We start from the raw sequence: 19986 nt of genomic DNA on the forward strand, positions 1-19986 counted from the left end.
AGATGTACTATAAGTGTAAAGTATATTCAAATTAAAAAAACTAATATGAAAAATGCAAACTATAATATTGATATTTTTATGTTGATTACATATAGAAATGACATCAAAATTATAAAGTAGATTAAACAAAACCTTGCATAAAATATATTTCATCTATTTTGTTTTACTTCTTTTTAAAAATGTATATATTAGGTATCTCAAGATTACCTATATCTTTCCTTATATCTTATCAGAAAGCACCAAGTTAGAACATAATGTGTCAACAAAAACTAGATAGCAAATAACACAAAATTATTGCTGTTTCCAAAACTGGTCTCCTCCATCAAGTACAAGTGCCTCCCCTTTTGATTTATATGCAGATACTGCTTGAACTTCTCCAAATTTGGGGCTGGAAGACACCAATATTCTTCAGACAAAGTGTTCCTTTCCATAGTGATAATCCCGTCTTGAAGTCTTTAGAAATTTCCTTGGCAACTTTCAGATGTTAAAATCTTACATGCAAATGATACTTCAGTGGAGATATATGTTCAGTTCAAGGCATGGTTATTGAATAGCTGGGCTTCTTCATTCCTTCTAATTAAGCCACATTTCAAATCCTATTGTGCTACATCTTCTTACCTACTAAACTTTCAAAGCCTTCAAATGTATTCTTGTTTATTAGAACGAGTTTAGAGGGGCCAGGAATAGTGCATCATGCCTGAAATCCCAAATACTCATGATGCAGAGTTTGGGAAGATCAGGGTTAGAGGGCAGGTCAGACAAAATACTAGTGAGACTCTTTCTCAACAAACAAACTGGGCATGGTGGCACATGCCTATTACCCAAGCTATTCAGGAGGTGTAGATAGGAAAATCATTGTCCAAGGCTAGCCCAGGGCAAAAACTCAAGACCCTATATGAAAAGTAACTAAAGCAAAAAAACGCTGGAGGTGTGGGTCGAATGGGAGAGTGATTGCCCAGCAAGCTCAAGACTGTGTTCAAAACCCAGTACCACCAAAAAAGAAAGAAAGAAAGAGAAAATAACTAGTTTAGAGGGTCATGGTGCTGGAGTGATCAAAGTTGGTACATTATAGTCTTACTCTGATAGAATTGGTCTAACCTATACGTTTAGATTGCTTCTTTGACAATTATTTTGCCTAAAATGTAAAATTTAGATTTACAGGCAGATTTAAAAAACTTTCTTGGTTCCCCCATTTTGATATAAGATTCTTAGTCGTAAAGAAAAAGCAAGAAAGATTGCTAATGTTCTCTCTCAGCTTGAATAACTTAGAGTTACAGAAGTGTTTATGAATAATGAATATCTAATTGAAGTGTCTGAAATATGAATAACTGTACCAGTCCATCGTGCAATGAGATGTAGAATTCTCATTCAGCAACAGGATCTTTATTCCCCTTTTTCTGCCTTCTGTTATTTCCCCTGTTGAGTGTGAAGTAGCACAGATAATGCTTTGGAGCTTCCAAATGAATCGATCTCACTGTTTTCTATTTTAACCAAGCCATCCAAACAAGAAAAGATGACGGGGTGGGGGATCCCCATGAGTTGAGAACAGAGCAACCTTAAATCTAGATTAATCCAATACACAGAAATAAAACCACAGTGTTTTATATTGTAGTCTCAGTGATAAATCTATTTGAATTGAAATTGTTGACATTCAAGGGGCTGATGAACATGTTTCAGGCTGTACCAAAGCATCCTCCTTGCTTATCACTCCTTTATGAATCCTTGCCATATTATTGAAAAATTGCTAAAGAGTACTGATTATTTCCAATTGTATGTCATATCAATCAGAAAAAAGGTACAGAAAGTCCACAAAACACTAATGTGAAACTAAACAAAATAGCAGCCTTCTTTGACTCTGTCTTACCCATTGAAAGCAAGCCTTCTCTGCTCTGTGTCTTCTTTCCCTGTGCAGAAAGGAGCATGGAGTCCTGGTACCATGCCTGCTTCTGTCTGCCCATAGCTCCTCAGTCAGATTCACAGAATGATAAAGACTGGGGTACCCAATGCCTATCCCTAATACCCTCCATAGAAAACACTGACATTATTTTTGTTGAAGTTGCAGCATTTGGACATATCCAATAAACATCTCTAAAACTGGGCCACCTGGCTGTTTCTTCTCAAATCTTAATGGTCACCATTTGAGAAACTGAAACTCAGCTGGGGAAGAGGATAGGGTGATTACAGGTTGCACAGTCTCTCTCTCTTCTTCATGCCTGGTACACAGTGAGTGCTATTCCAAGAAACACTGTTGTTCAAAACACAAACATTTCATTTCAAACCTCTCTTTTTAATTATAGAAATTCTAACACATAGTTTGAATTGAAAACCAAAAGCATTTTGTGGTTCTCTAAAATCTTCCTTAGAAAATCATTCTCCATCATCAAGTCTTATATTATACATAGTAAAAATGATGATAACATTGAAAGAATCAAATGATTCTTTGCTTTATTTTATTTAGAGCTTGATATAAAGAAGTTTCTGCTATCGATATACAAAATGAAGGACAGACGGGTAAACTAAATCTTTTCCAGAGGTGGGTACCAGTGGGAAGGGGGTGGGCATAAGGAAAGGGTGCAATGAAGGTGAACTTGGCGGATGTACTTTGTATTCATACACAAAAATAGAACAATGTAACCTGTTAAAATTGTTCTAAGAATGGAGGAGAGTGATGAGGGAGAACAATGGAGGGGGTAAGTCTAACTAAGATACGTTTAAGTACGTATGTAAATATCACAACATATCTTCCTGTACAACTCTTACATGCTAATAAAACTTTTAAAGATTTGGGGAAAAATTGAATCAATTCCCATGTGAGTTTAATTTTCCAGGAAGTATGGCCATTCTACTAAACAGTAACAAAATGGAAAGCAACATATAGCAATGCTGAATCCTTTATTTGGAATAGAAAAGCATTCAAAGATGGACAATAATCACACAGCAGGATGTTGTCATTATTAATGCTAAGTTATCCCCATCTCACACCAAACATTGATCCAGTTTACAGCATAGCTACAGCTACAAGATCTAAGACAGTTTCTATTTTGTGGTTGCATTTTATTCCTGTTATTCATTCCTCTCACTTTGTACTGACCTACTGCTTTTTTGTCGATGTATGCTTTGAACATAAAGACCACCAGCAACTTGAAAAATATTCCTTCTGTCAGATTCTAGCACATTGGTGCTGCATATCAGTATTTTTTTTCAGTTCTCTTTTGGGAGACAGAATGTTGGCCTCGTTGTTTTGCTTCAATCTTTGCTGTTCTCACATATGTAATATTTCAAGTATAGTTATGTCTCTTTTGCCTCCAACTTCTCATCACACAAACTCAGAAATGAAATTCAGAGTCTGGATTTTGCTAGGAGCTCAATGTAGAGAAAAGAAAGGACAGATCTTTAAAATATATTACTGTATGCAAATATATATAACAGTATATTTTACTTTCTGATTATTTAAAATAAAGATTAAAATTATGCAAATAAATCACAATGGCATTCTGGGTGAAGATCAAGTCAGCATATGCACCCCAGAAATAAAATAGAGAAACATGTTTTTTTTTTCCCAAAACACCAATGAGACAAGTGTAGCTATATCTTACAACCAACTCAAATATTATTCCAATTTTTCCTAAAGAAAATTTCTCAGATAAGTTTGGAAGTCATGTGGATACCAGAATAGCAAGTGATTTTGAAATAAGAAGACTTCATTTCAATTTTTCAACTCTGGTTTCTGTAAGCTATAACCTCAGGTAGAAATGTAAACTTTCTGGGATCCATAATACTGAATTTTGTTACTTCTAAATCATTTCTTAGGCTTTTGTAAATTCCAGATGAAACAATTCATACAGTAAATATTTATGTCAGTGTCTTCGCATATAATTCAATTCTTAGCACCACTCAAGGTATTGAATATGTGTGAAAACATGAGGTAGAGGATAAAACCCACAGAGTCTCATGGGGCCAGACAAATAAGTGTATATTGCAATACTGTATAATAAGTTCTGAGATGGAAAACAAACACAAAAACATGGTGTACATTGAAACAACCAAGGACAATCACCTCATGTAGCCATTGGTGAGGACTTTTTGAAAAAGAGGCACCTGAACTCTCTATTAAAGAACAAAGAAGCTTGAAAATACAGATAATTTGTATATGAACAATGATTTACCCACAAAACAATCTAGGAACAAGTGCCAACTGCTTATAATTTACTACAGCTTGAATGTGACTTGTGGGGGAGGACTGATGATACAGTATAGATGGGGGAGGGAGCAGAGGTCATGCTTTCTGGTTTTCTGTCCTTCCTGGGACTTTGTTATAGTTTGCCAGCCCTTGCACCATGATGAGGGACATCTTTTCTACTGTGTCTTCTTTTTGTTGGAGACAGTTTAGTAATGCTCCTTTTGAGAACCCTATGTGATCCTCTGGGAACACACAGACTTATCGCCTTATCAAAATATTGAAAAAGAGTGTCTATTACTTATGACTCTCCAGTCCAAGAAAACATGTGGTTTCAAATTGTACTCTCTGTAACCCTTATGGAGGAAAAGTAAGGGAATTTGCCATACTTTCAACCACTTTAACAGTGGATCCTATAGGGCTTATCTGGTATTCGAAGCAAAGGGTTGAAAGTAAAAACAAACAAACGAACAAGAAGCAACTACTCATTCAAATACAAAGGTACCAAAAATTGGCTAGGCGAAACCCCCAAAACATGCCTAATTATGCATTATTCATGCATTTGTTCAGGCACATTCTTTCTAATATAAAATATGGACCCTAAAGGCAGAGCTGTCTTCCTAGTTATAGATGTCAAAGTGTGAGATATAATTCAAAAGCATACTTAACTCAAATAAATAGCATTGCTCAACATTTAAAAAGGGAAAACAGAAACAAAATAAAGCCCAGAAGCTGCTGAGAAATAAAAACAATGCAAGATAAAAGCATGCAACATGAATTCCTTACATTGCCAACAAAATAAAAAGAACTACAAAAAACTAAAATAAAAGTGATCTCTGGATGAAAACTTTGGAAACAAAGTTTTCTGCATTTTGTGCTTATGTTTTAATGTTAAAGATGCAAGCACAATAAAAGTAGATAGTCTTAAGTGTCATGGTTTAGTGACAGCAGTATTCCATCAAACATACATCTTGATTTTAAAGGAAGGGGATGAGTAAACAATACTGATTGCTCATTTTCAAAGTATAGAAAAGCAAGCTAACAAAGACTTGGCTTTTTTGAATTGCTAAAGTAACAATATTTTTAGAATTCATTCTAGAATGCATGAACACAAAAGAGAGAGCAGTTCTTTCCCTTTTTCTTCTTTTAAATTCTTCCTAAAGAAAAGGTGTAAAATAGTCATTAATTTGTTAAGGGTATGAAGACAAAAGTATATTAATTCTCGTATGACCTAAGCAGGTTGCTAATATAGGCTTTATTAGATGAAATACTCTTGAATTGCCTTGGAAATAATTTAGCTTGTTTCTTCTCTTGATAAATAAAATACATGAAAGGTGCAAATATTCACGAAAGTATGAAATTTTCTCTAGTTATAGGATAGTAGACATTGAAGGTTGGAGGGTCACTCATTTTGTAGAAAGCAATTGTAACTTCAAGGTTTGAAGTATATTTGTTACATGTGTAGTTGGTTATGCTCTACCTTTGTCTGAAGAATGAACTGTGTTCACTCACTGACTCTTCTTGTGAGCATGCCCTGCTCATTTGTGGCCTTTTTTTCTTCTTATAGGCTATGCTGCTATAACTGGGACACAGAACCCATATCCCATGGGGCAGACCCAGATGTAAATACTAGTGGAATGTGCTCTGTTACCCAAAAGCATGATCAGATTGAAGACCTCGTATATGAAATAAATGTACTGAGGCAAGAGGAACAGGTTTACCAATTCAACGTCACTATTCTCATGGTCCATGTTCTGTAACATTGAAAGCACTGGGACAATGATGATAGCAGGTATCATCTGAGTATTTATTCTACAAACATGAGATTTCATATTTTAAGAAGTCTATACATGACAATTGTGTTTGTTGTTGTGACTTATTCTCTATTATAGTATGGACCCCGATTGGCTATTACAGTGACTAAATAACTATTAAGACAATTTTTTGACACAAGAAGGTATTAGTGAGTGTTCATGCTTAATTTAATAAATAATCTCTATAGAGGAGCAATGAGTATTTGAACTTTAAAATTGGTATGATAATATGTGCAATAAATAATATTCAAAATATTGTTCATTCATTCAGAAAATAATCTTTCAGTATTCACCAGGTGCCTAGTATTGTGTTAAAGTGATTTAAGATTATGTGAATTCTGCTTTAAAGAAAATATTTCTGATATAGCACAAATCAATTATATAAATTTCTTACCTTCTTAGTTTAGATATAAGAAATAATAAAGCTTCTCTATGAATAAACTCAGCATATAGCCAAGGAATAAACATCTAATCTATAGAAGATGCCATTGTCATATGCTTTGAACTTCATTAGGTAAGGATTTTCATCTAAATATCCTATTTTCCATGCCCAGATGGAAATTCAGCCCAGATCACAAAGGCTACAATGACCCAGTCAGATCAAGGCTGCGGAATTATGATCAATCTTAGCTTAGGATGTGAGTGTCCAGACAGACAGGATAGGGTCCTTCATGTCATCTGGTCAATTTCCCAGTACAGAAGCGAGATAATTCAGCAGTTAAACACAGGTAAGAAGTGGACCAAATCTTTCCTGAGGCAAAAGAATCATCTAAATCCAAATCAGTAAATCTACCAGATAATTTACTCTTCACATCTTCTCAAAGTAAATATTTATTTAAATGTATTATTTTTGCTGGTCCAAATGTGAAGCTATCCCACCATTTATATCCTCTTTATAGAGCAAAACAAAAGGAATGGTTTTCAATATTGTGCTTAAACTAAAATTACAAAGCATTTTACTACAGTTGATTATTTACAGGTTTCATCCTTTCTTAGGCAATCAGTTATTTATGTTGTGAAATATGCAGTGTTAGAATTCACATCCCAGAGTCTTTCAAGGCTGGCAGCAGTGGTTTATGTAATATTACCTATTCTGAGCCGGTGGATGATGCTCTCAGTGGTACATATTAAGATATCTAGAATTTAGTGTAACAACAGAAAGATGGAAGCTTCCTAAGCCTATTTAAGTAAAAAAATTCATGATCTCAAATATCCAAAGTCTAAAATTTGTTTCATCAATTAAATCTAGTTTAATCTGCTAATCCCAAATCATCACACTTACTATCAAAAAGTTAGTGTGTTCAGAAATACAGATGTGAACCCATGGGACACAGTTATATTTTCAAGTATATTAAACAAAACTTATTTACAACCCTTGATAGGTGAGTTATTTAGCTCAAATTTCTAAAACTGTCTCCCAAAATGAAAGTGCATTCTGCTGACCTTAAGTAGTCTGTGATTCTCCAGTGGAGGACTACAACACAGTATGAGTCCAGATGATTTGTTTTACAAAATTTGTGTATGTGTGTGTGCACAGTGCATATGTGGCATTCACCTTAGGCAACAGTGCTCTCTGGGAAAATACTGTAAAGCCTAGTCCAGATACCTATGGGGAGAACAAAAGCAAGGTGTTGAAATTCCAACATCATAAAATGTGATCCCATGCATGAAATGTAGCAACATTATTTGCAAAAAAATGGTATTTTCCTCTCCCCTTCAAAATGAATTATCTTATAAATGTGCTTCAAACATTCCATCACTTCTAACAAGTATCAAAAATACAAATATTTCATGTTGTGCATGCTTAATTTTATCAAGTGCTCAGCAAAGTCGAAATGTTGATTTATGTTTGAGAATTAAAGTAAAAAGGAATAAATTAAAATTCACAAGAACTAGATGACAATTCTCTTTTAATTAGAAAGCTGAATATAAGGCAGTGAGGCCTTCAGAAGGAAGCATCTAAAAGTTTTTTTTTTTTTAACAATCAGAAATGATTAGTACTTGGGAATAAAAAGGCAATACTTTTTATTCTTTCTAATGTCCAAAGCAATGCTACGTTTTTCAGAGGATCTTAAAATTAGTATTTGTTTCTGCAAAATCTATATTTTCTAGAAGATCTAATTAAGATAACAAAGTGAAATAAAGTTTAAAAATCACTGACCTAGTCTTTCATTTGAATTGAAAGGGGTTTGAGGTGAAAAGACCTGGGCAAAATTTCAGTTAATCTAAGCTATAGTCCAATTATTATTAGTAGTCAAAATATTTTAATTACTAGTTAAAAATATTTTTTATTTTTCAATTATTATAATAGTATTCAACAACACATTACATATACATATTCTAGGTATAAGTTTTCAGGGACATATTGTTTTTGTAATGATAAGGAAGTATTTCATTTAAAATTTTGATATCTTAGAAATTGTATATTGTTCTTAGAAATTGGATGTAATTAATGGGGAAGAGACTAATATTTCAACACACTTCATATAAATTATTTCCTTTACTCATTACAAGTGCTCTACTAAACTGTATAAAAGATTCCTCTTTAAGATATGAGGTGAACATATCTCCAGGATTATCATAAGTAATTATTAATTACATGCTCTTTCATTGTCAAAAGTTTTTGGTTTGGGTGTTAAATTATATAGCAATCACAGAAATCAGCAAAGTGAAATACAGGAAATTTAAATAATTGACTAACATTATACGCACCCTTGGTCAGTTAACTGTTGGAAATGAGTTATGATGAACACAACCAATTCTCCACTGCTCTGCAGTGCCTTGCAGCAGGCAAAATCAAGAGGTGTTTGCAGAATGGCAATCTGAAGATGAACAAGTAGAACTAGCCAAAATACTATGTCAAATACCTTGCAATGCTGCACAGAAAATCAGCCCTTTGGGTTTTTCTGCTCTCAAGTGTCTACTTGTAAAAGGCAGATGGTGGTGGGAGAGGTAAGGCTTCAATAAGAATTCACACTTGGGTAATAATGAACTATCAGTGAGTGGGAAAAGGCACAGGTTAAGAAAAATAGTAGGTGGGGGGAGGCTGAAGGGAAAATAGTGGAATGAAAGCTGCAGAAACTGGACAGAATCTCATGAATTGGATGCTTTAGTTTACTTCATAATCCCAGTCATCATGTTACATTCTAAGGAAAGACCTTCCTAATATGTGTTAAGAATACAGCCTTTATTATAAGAACAATAACTATTTAGAATACAGAATCTGGAAGACTGGCTGCAGTGAATGGGCCCTAAGGAACAGAGGAAGGGATCAGGGACTGGATACACTGGAAGAGCACAAGCAGGAGGTGCTACTGCCACCATTATGGCTGCTTTCCAAATTTATAGTATGACAGCTACAGTTCGAATTTTGTTTGTTTTGTGAGATCCTGGGGTTTGAACTGAGGACTTCACACTTGCAAAGCAGGCTATTTACTGCTTGAACCACAACTCCAGCCCTTTTTTCCCTTTGGTTATTTTTTGGAGATAGGGTCTAATTTTTCACCCAGGCCTGCCTGGGATGCAATTTTCCTATTTTGAGCTTTTCACCATCACTTGGACAACAGAACACACAATTATACGACTTTCTTGCTATTGAGATGGGGTCTCACAAACCCTTTTTGTCTGATTTCAGCTTCCCACCCAACAGCACCCAGCTTACATTTAAAGCTGAAAGAAGTGAAAGAATAAAACAAAGAGGGAAAGGAAACACTCTGTAAATGTTACAAAGGGTACAGAGAATTGAGGGCAGAATAAAGAGGAAAGAACTTTCTTAGAGCAGTAGAAACACTCAAAAGTAGAGTCAGGTGGAGGTGTTTGCTGAACCTCTGGAATCTGCAGGAGGTGTTTTAGCATGTGCACACACAGACATGGGGACCAGAGAAGAGGCAAGGGTCACCGCTCATTACTAAACTCACTCGGCCAACACGAGGTGGGAGATGACACTAGCTTAAAGAATGATTTGAGTCAGCCGTGGCTTCAAGGCAGAGTGGCAATTATTAACCTCAGCAGTGTCTTTGAAGGGAAGGTCAAAACTGTAGCTCTCCAAAAATCCTATGTTCTCCCTCATATGTGGACATTAGATCAAGGGCAAACACAACAAGGGGATTGGACTATGAGCACATGATAAAAGCGAGAGCACACAAGGAAGGGGTGAGGATAGGTAAGACACCTAAAAAACTAGCTAGCATTTGTTGCCCTTAACGCAGAGAAACTAAAGCAGATACCTTAAAGCAACTGAGGCCAATAGGAAAAGGGGAACAGGTACTAGAGAAAAGGTTAGATCAAAAAGAATTAACCTAGAAGGTAACACCCACGCACAGGAAATCAATGTGAGTCAATGCCCTGTATAGCTATCCTTATCTCAACCAGCAAAAACCCTTGTTCCTTCCTATTATTGCTTATACTCTCTCTACAACAAAATTAGAAATAAGGGCAAAATAGTTTCTGCTGGGTATTGAGGGGGGGGAGAGGGAGGGGGAGGAGTGGGTGGTAAGGGAGGGGGTGGGGGCAGGGGGGAGAAATGAACCAAGCCTTGTATGCACATATGAATAATAAAAGAAAAATGAAAAAAAAACTGTAGCTCTCTTTAGGACAAGTATAGTCTTCAACAGATCCCATCCCTCTACCTTTCCAGATGTCTTTCTCCCAATGCCTTTCTCCCAAAGTTGAGCATTAATTATGTGACCTACAAATGCAAGCTATTTTCCCTGCTGAAGGAAATAAAGTCTAAACAACTTAAAAACAAACACTACCTCTACCTTTCTGTGCTTGGTTTAATAGAGGAAAATGACACAGTCTTAAAATAGGGGAGATTATTCCAAAGCAAGCCTAAAGGAAAACATCCCTGATGTTTGTAGCAATTACCCAATGATCTTAAGAGGCAGTAGGAGGGAAAGAAAGAAAGCCATTCAAGATTGACATAAGTTAGGAAACTGAGATGTCATGATTGGGGTTCTAGGGCTACATATGCATAAGTCAACCTTGACTCAAAGCCTCAACCTCATTTTAGGTTCTACCTTTGGGTGAAATCAAACACAGCACTGATGTTTGGTCCATCCTGTATAATCAAATGTAAAATGTGTGGGTCTGAGTAAGAGTCATGGATTTATGTACCTGTTACTGTTACTGAGCTATTCCACCTCAGAACCTAAAGTGAAGACATTCAGTTAAATTAATTCCAGAGTTCCTATCTTTATTATTTCTAATCCATAAAATGGGGGAAATAGTAATTGTTTTTAATCATGAGTATTTTACTAATTAGGAAGAAAAGTGATTCAAGTTAGCTCAGGCCAAATGTGGTGATTATTAAATTAGAAAGATATTTCTCAGACACTCAAGCAGAAGTCAACCCAGTCTTTACTTGGGTCTTGAGGGAGTCTGAGAACACAGCCAGAGTCATCATTCTTTCTTCTCTACTCAGGTCCACAGAGTTTCCAGTCTTTACTTCAGCCTTGCTTCCCTCTTCTCCCTCTGCCTTTTTTACACATGGCCTCTTCTAGTTTCTCCAGTATTCCCCAACATTTCCAAATCTAATCACATAGCTAGTCAGAGAGACTGTGGTGGCTTTTGTTGTGATCAATTCCTTTCTCTAATTGTCTGTGACTAGATGCTCCACTACTGACGAATGGATCAAGAAAATGTGGTATTTATACACAATGGAATTTTATGCAGCCATGAAGAAGAACGAAGTGTTATCATTCGTTGGTAAATGGATGGAATTGGAGAACATCATTCTGAGTGAGGTTAGCCTGGCCCAAAAGACCAAAAATTGTGTGTTCTCCTTCATATGCGGACATATTAGATCAAGGGCAAACACAACAAGGGGATTGGACTTTGATTACGAGATAAAAGCGAGAGCACACAAGGGAGATATGAGGATAGGTAAGACACCTAAAAAACTAAATAGCATTTGTTGCCCTCAATGCAGAGAAACTAAAGCAGATACTTTAGCAGCAACTGAGGCCAATAGAAGAAGGGGACCAGAAACTAGAGAAATGGTTAGATCAAGAAGAATTAACCTAGAAGGTAACACACATGCACAGGAAATCAATGTGAGTCAACTCCCTGTATAGCTATCCTTATCTCAACCAGCAAAAACTCTTGTTCCTTCCTATTATTGCTTATACTCTCTCTTCAACAAAACTAGAGATAAGGGCAAAATAGTTTCTGCCGGGTACTGAGGGGGTTGGGGGGAGAGGGAGGGGGCAGAGTGGAGGGTAAAGGAGGGGGTGGGGGCAGGGAGGAGAAATGACCCAAACATTGTATGCACATATGAATAAAAAAAAATGTCTGCGGCTAGTAGAGGGAAAAGAGTACTGGGTGGAGAAGGGCTGCCCTCTTGCAGTAGGAGAGGGCTATTCTGCAAAAGTCATGTTAAGCGAAAGACTGGCAGAAGAATTGATTCATGTCTGTTATGGTCTCAATGTGATCCCAAAGCTCGCAGATTGAAAACTTAATCTTTAACCATAACAATGTTGAGCTATGGGACCTTTCAGTTACCAGGTCTTGTGGGCTGTGCCTTTGAGGATAGATTAACGCTTTCATCCTGTGTGTGTGTTCCTGATGAAAGAACAGGTTTGCCCCCTTCTCTTTCTGTCTTATATGCTTGTCTGCCCTTCCACCTTCTGCCTGGGAAAAGACAGCAAGAAGCCCTTTCTGCTAAGAGGATGCCAACACCATGGCCTTGGATTTCCAAGCTTCCAGAACTGTGAGCCAAATAAATTTCTTTTCTTTATAAATTACTTGGTCTTTGGTATTATAATAGACTAAAACAGCATTTCTAACATCATTCTGCCTAAGGAGGTTATCGTGAAAATCTAGAGACCTTTAGAACACACAAGAAAGCATTTTATAATGCTTTGTATAAAACTCTCAAACTTTTAATATTTGTGCTAACCTTGGAAAGAGTAACAAATTTAACTGACATTGACTTTGACACAGATTGGGAAGACATCAATGAGTGAAGAACGTAGAGCTCAATTAAAACACAGGTCACTAGAGTGAGGAATTGTCACAAAGTAAATAAATAAATAATGAACTAAAAGCATGGGTTCCAATGGGCATGATAGAATCACATATGGCTTTCCAATTTAAACATCACATTTGACTTCAGTTTGTTTTGTAAGTCTCTGACATCAATGTTGTAGCAGATGCATTTGAACTACAGGGACCCAAAAGCTAAGCTCAGTATTGTCAATGTGTGAGAGTCTTTCATCTGCAAGTGTATTTGTTTTATGCTCGGATTTTTCTATGTATTTATAAACACACACGTTTTCTCTTTAAGATATATTTGAGGAATATCATTTGAGAAAATGATAAAACAAAGTTATTTTTTATCAACATAATGCTGAACTTAGGTGGTTGTTTTGTATATTTGCATGATTATTAAGTTATAGTATATTTCTATGTTAGTGTATCATTGTCTCAGTTCTTTATGTGCACTTGCACAGTGTACATATACTATGGTTTTGCCATTAGTGAAGAAAGAAAATATGTTGAAGAAGAAAGAGAAAGAAAATATGCAGCAGCATTCCTGACTTTTCTGACCTATATCTGGTTTTCTTTCCTTACTGAGGACTCTCTGTTTCCTTTGTGCCATCTTTCAAATAAACAATATCATGCTGAACTAAAAACATCTGTTTTCATGGTTTGTAAACCTTAACATGAATTTGAGACAAGGATCTTCTCCTGAGGACATTTGCATATAAATTTTTCAAGTGGCATAAAACCTTTGCTGTTTATTAACACAACTATATGTGAATTTCTTTTGAATTTTTTTATGAAGATATAATCCTGTCTGATGCTGGTTTCCTCCACCCACAATGGTGTGATCAGGCTGGGTTAAGGAGAATGCTGACTGTAGATGTCTTCCATGTATATAAACAGGCATTGTGGATGGGGCTAGAGCTAGTTGCTCCCAAGTCTAAAATAATTAGGTAAATAGTGGGGAGATTGAGTTAAATGCAAGTATGCACAGAATATTACTTTGAGAGACAAGAAGTAAGTAATTAAATCTCCAACAGAAAAAAATATTAATAGAATGAGCCACAGTGAAGTATAAATCTGTAACTATAGTGCAGGTGATATTTTCTCCCCCAATACGATTATTTTACTTGGATGTGTGACAATGCATCATATCACTAGCTATAAAGAAAATATAGCCAATGTGCTATGTGTGTATGAAGACAGAAAAATGAAACTTGTTGAAACTGTTCTAAGAATTGTGAGAGGGATGAGGGTGAATGATGGGGGTGTGGATCTAAGATTCATCATAAGCACATATATAAATGTCACAATGCAACCCACCTGTACAACTTTTATATCCCAATAAAAATGTAAAAAAAGAGAGATGAACTATAGGACACATAGTAAGAAAACTACAACTTTTTGAAAATAATTTTTTTGGTTTTGAAAGTATTTTCATTTTTGTGAACATATTCTATCTATCCAACCATCCATCATCTATCTATTCATCCATCTATCATCTATTTATTATCTATATATCTATCATCTATCTATCCTTCATTATCTATCATCTATATATCTAATCTATCATCTAGCTATATGTATATATATATATATATATATTCTATAGACTACAGAGAAAACTAATATAATGAAAGTAAAGATTGTTCTCAATTCCAACCATTAAGGTTAAAAAAAATCTTAAAATTCTAGAAGTTTAATTTCAGCCATTTCATTCTACTTTTATAAGTAGATAGATAAGTAGCTCTAAATAATTTAAAGCGGTATCTTCTACTGCTGTCAATCCAGGAAGTTTTAATGCAATTCTACAGGAATTAAATGAGAACATAGAAGATGTTTTTCCATAAGATAAATTAATTCCTAAAAAAAAATCAGAGACAAAATAAGTGCACACATAGTTTCAGCAGCAAATGGCCACTTACAATGAAAGGTAAGGGGGGCACACGTCTATATAATTCATACAATTTGGGTACATTTATATCTTGCATCTACAAATTTACATTTTGTTCTACAACTGAAATTCCTAAATTGTTTAGCCAGAGGATCTTATATTGAAAAAAGATATAAGCCACAGGATTTACTCATCATTGTCAGTCATGCGGCTATGGTTTCTTTTTCATTTGTGGTACTGGGAATTGAACCTAGTGTTTCAAGTTTGCTAGGCAAGCATTCTCCCTCTTGAGTCTCACTCCAAGCATTTTTGTTTTTATTTTGTTTTTGAGACAGGATCTTGCTAAATTTGCTTGGACTGGCCTCAGACGCGCTATCCTCCTGCCTCCCAAGAAGTTGGGTTATGGGTGTGAGCCACCAGGCCCTTTCACTGTGGTTTCTTGTTTGTTCATTTTCATCTGTCTCATTGGCTAGATGGAATTATTTGTATTCCTGAAGTGTTGCATGCTTAATATGATCTGACTTGCGAAACTCACTGGGCATGTTGTAGTCCCGAGTCATATTTTCTCTCAAAACTTTCATAAGAAACATTTCTCTTAGTCTGCTTCCTCTCATTAAAGTTGCTACAGATCTCAGTATCACGACACCTGTTTTAGAGTGTGCAACATCCTCTTGACATCAGCAACTATGTGTTACCTGCTTCAGCCTCTATGTTTTGTTGGGCAGGTCTGCAGGTCTGCATCATTATTTTTAGTGTATTGCCTATTCCTTATTTCATATTTTCCACTTACACCCAATTTTTGTTGTCATTTCTGGTGATTTTTATGGAAGAGGAATAAATTAAAAGTTCCATTACACTGACATTTTGAAGCAGAAATTTTGATAACTAATAGTAACTTGCCAATCACTTGTGCTCATACTTGATGAATACAGGAGATAAAACCACAAGTTAATTAATACTGCTTTTAAATCAAAAGCAATAAATAAATATATGCCTTTTTGTCATATATTTCCCTCTACTTTGCCTATGTATCTCTTTCTTTCATGAAGTGTTTGTTTTTAAAGGTGATTAAATCGTCTTCCCACCTCTGTGGATTTCTGTATGTCTTATTTTGTGTGCATCATTCTGTCTATTGCCTGATTTCTTTCCCCTTTTTTATATATACTTTTTTCTGTTGCTATTTTACCTTTCTTCTCATTGTCCTTCTTCCTTTTGCCTTTCTTCTTTTACATCTTTGTTAACGGTCCTTCCTTTCTCCCATCCTCCTTCTCTCCTTTTGTTCTTTCCTTCCATACTTATTGAATTGGATATGCTTTAAAATTATTTTGTGAGTTAACATTTCCTATTTCTCAAATGCCATTAAGGTAACATTGAAAAATAACATTTTATGTACTTGTGATATACAATGTATATTTGATATATGTATACATTTATGAAATGATTATCTCAAGTTAATTAATATATTCATTGCCTCCTATAGGTGCAGTTCTTGTGGTGAGAAATCTTAAGCTCTACTCTTAGGAATTCTCAAGTGGACAATACCGTGTTATTAACTATGGTCTCCATGAGGTAAAATGGTCAAACATCGTCATACTTCTCTTCTGTTTCTGTTAACTACCATTTTTGTTTTACTTGTAAAAAGTTATAATCTTTGTTAGTTGATTCACATTTACACATGACAATATTGTTTATTTCCTCTACAATTTTTCATTCTCTGATATTTCTATCAGTGTGCATTTGAAGTAAGAGTTTTATGTTTCTGTCCTCAATTGTGTTACTTTATTCTCTATGAATTGCTGTCAGCTTTGAAATTACCATTAATGAATGAATACTATGGTACAAAAATGAAGTAAATCTATAGCTACTTTTGCACAGTTTTATAACAAAGCTGACTTCTGGGCTCTGGAGGAATAAGTGTAACGACATCATATTTATCCATCCTATGTTTTCAATAGAAAATGTATATTAATAAAAAGAGAATAAAGCAGTGTGTATACAATATTATCTTCATACACTCTACACAAATCAGGAGTTTATTTTTAAATTTAAGTGATTTTGTGATGAATAAGCATTTTTTTGTGAATCAGAATATTTATGTTATTTTGAATTTATTGCCACAGGTGACTCCAAAATTTCTTCCACTTTGGTTTATCATCTCTTAGTTCCAGCCTAAATTTTCCTGTATTTTTACCCAAGTGAGTGTACGAGAAGCTTATAGTATCTGTGGTTCTTCCACTAGAAATGCCAAGAATGGTTTTGGGTACCTGCTAATATTTGTCTTGTGATAGTACACATTTTAAAATGCAGTCATAAATACAGCATGTTTTATTAACACACATATTGGCAAGGGAATTAGAAAGGACTTACCTCCTCGCTTGTTGATCTTGGCATAGCCAGGAGAATAGCTACTGGACATAAAGGAAGAGCTGCTGAAAGCTACATGTGGGAGCCCAGAGACGAGCGGTTCATCACATTTTTCTGGAAAGAAAAGACAGAAAGATCAATGAAGGTCTTGAATAATGATTTGTATGTGCTGATTAAAGTGAGTATTAAATATAGTATGAACTTTAAAATCTATAAAAAAATTTGGCAAAAAGTCAGAATTTAGACAACTCAATTGTACTAATTATAATAAACCACAGGAGCAGTTTAAATGATTTTCTGGTTTTAAAAAGTATAACTGTAGCAAAGTTCAATGTTCCTTCTGGTCTTAACTGGAACCTGTTCAGGCCTGCTCTCTAAGAATCACAAGTAAAGCTGATGCTGTTTGTACAAGTTTTGGTATTAGGCATCACCTGGAAAGCTTCAGGTTTTTGTGTATACAGGGATAGAAGATTAGAAACATTGAGATCAGAATCAAACAACAAGGATGAATCCTATCAAGGGGACAAGAAGTGAGTGTGTACGGAGGTTGCTAATCAACATATACAAAATTTCAGTTACACAAATGAATAAATTCTAGGAATGTGAAGTGCAACATTTTATCAACAGATGATATTACTGTGAAGTATACTTGAAGCAGTAAGAGGGAAGATCTCATGTGAAGTGTTCTTACCATAATAAATAAAAATAAAGAAATAGATGACCATCAGAAAGAACACAGAATAATCATCAACTTGAAAAGTATTGCCATCAGAAAGATTAATCCATTCCCATCATACCCAAACAAACAACTGCACTGGAACTAGGTGTTAGCTCAATTCCATATGAAGCACCTTCTGCACTTGGCTTTCGTAATGCCATTTATAATTCTCCCCCCTGCCACACACACTAGCTGCTGTTCTCTAGTTTCTTTGATGGCTCTTTCTTATTTTCCTAATGTCTAAAGTTTCCAAAAGTGTCTAGGACTCAGCTCTTGTGTTTATTCTCAGTCTGCTTTCCTCTTTGGAGGTTGTATGGGGACTGGGCTTCTCCTGCTTGAGAAATCTATGTCTCACCTCACCTCCATAGCTACAGACCTTGTCCATGCAGCCACTAACCTTCATTGTCGTAAAAGACTGTCCAGCCTTCCTGCCTCCCTCCTTTATCCTCTATCATCATTCTGCATATGTAGCAGCAGAAAGAGACACTTACAAAAGTCTAAGTAGCAATGTATACCAGCTGAATCATAAATTCTACCAATTAATGTGAACATTTTCACTTTGTAGTATAGCTTTGTGGACTGATCCTTTTAAAACAAATTTCTTCATTCTTTTTCATTTAACTCACCAGGGGATACAATCATGCAGACAAGCCACTTTCCCAGAGGCACTTGCAGTGTAACAAAGAAAAAAATAAGAAATGTAATAATATTCTATGAGAATGGATTTGTTCATTTTAATCTCAGATTTGTACACACTTGGGTGGTGAGAAAATTAATAATAATTCATTTCTCCAATATCATTGGGTACTCAACTCCACTTAACTGAATGTTCTAGAAAATGTCAGGATGTGTACTGTCATCTGTTCCCAATTACTTGAATTAATGTTTGAAGCCCTCAAGTGGACTACAGATGCTGCCTCACCTCCTTGTCTATTGTCCACAGAATGGCCTCATTTCTCTTCCTAAAGAGGTAAGTCTGCTCCTACTAGGGGCTTTCCCAATTTCTATTTTGAATGTTATAAATTTCACTGCTCTTCTCCCAGATCTCTGCTCAATGTCATTTTTCATGACTGTAACAACAGACGGGTGTTCTATTCACCTTGCTAAAACATTGTTGCCTTCACCTCTATACTCACATCCTGTTTTATTTTCTTTCACAACACTTAACACCACTATGTTTTTACTCATTTAATTGTTTAGCTGCCTTTCTTTCCCACCAGGCTGTCAACTTTATGGGAATAAAGTCTTTGAAAGTTTGCTCAGTGCTAAACTTCCAGTGACCTGAATAGTGGGTCACTTGGAACACATTCTAGAAACATTTGTAGAATAAATAAATAAATAAATAGAAGGAAGGAAGGATGGAAGGAAGAAAAAAAAGAAATGTAGCAAATAAACCCAGCAAACTTCAGAGTCCAGCAACACAATGTCAAATGGCACCACACTTAACTTTTAGAAAGATAATTTTTAATCCCCAAGAAGTGTTCGCATATGCTCTGAACTCTGTTTAACAGGATACAAAATGGAAAAATCCATTTCAGAATGGTTTCTGTTTCTGATAGTTGTAAACAGAAAAAAAACAGCAGTAGAAAGAATCTAGTTTTAGTGAAAATTCACTTAAGTGGAGCTAAGTCCCTAAAGACACTGGAGAAATAAATTGTTATTCATTATCTCATCATTCAAGTATGGACAAATCTGAAGCTAAAACGAACAAATTCATTCATACAATGTATTGTTAGGTTCCTTACTTTTTGTAGGTGTACTGCAAATGCCTCTGGGAAATACGACAGGTATGTATGACTGTATTCCTCAGAAATTTCAGTGTAAAAGACCAAAAAATGAGCACAAAATGCATGCTCATTACTAAAATCTACAGTTAAATTTACCTACAAATGGGCAAAGATATACACACTTGATGTTTTTCTGTTCTCTGATTCATTTGAGTCTACTTTTTAATTATTTTTGGCCCAACTGCTGTATTTGGTCAGAGCAAGTATTAGTTCTAACCCTTGCATTGTGTTGAAAATTCCTTTTCATC

The 19986-nt window shown here is 35.4% G+C and overlaps 1 protein-coding gene across 1 annotated transcript in view; it reads right to left on the minus strand.

Annotated features, from left to right (window-relative positions):
• Positions 1-19986, minus strand: part of Cntnap2 (contactin associated protein 2) — a 1948854-nt gene that overhangs the window by 1363109 nt on the left and 565759 nt on the right. Inside the window, exon 2 of the mRNA XM_074061335.1 lies at positions 17237-17347. Coding sequence (XP_073917436.1) covers positions 17237-17347 — 111 coding nt within the window. The remainder of the gene's footprint in view (positions 1-17236; positions 17348-19986) is intronic.

This window comes from Castor canadensis, chromosome 2 (assembly GCF_047511655.1).
Source record: "Castor canadensis chromosome 2, mCasCan1.hap1v2, whole genome shotgun sequence".
Taxonomy (NCBI): Eukaryota; Metazoa; Chordata; class Mammalia; order Rodentia; family Castoridae; genus Castor; species Castor canadensis.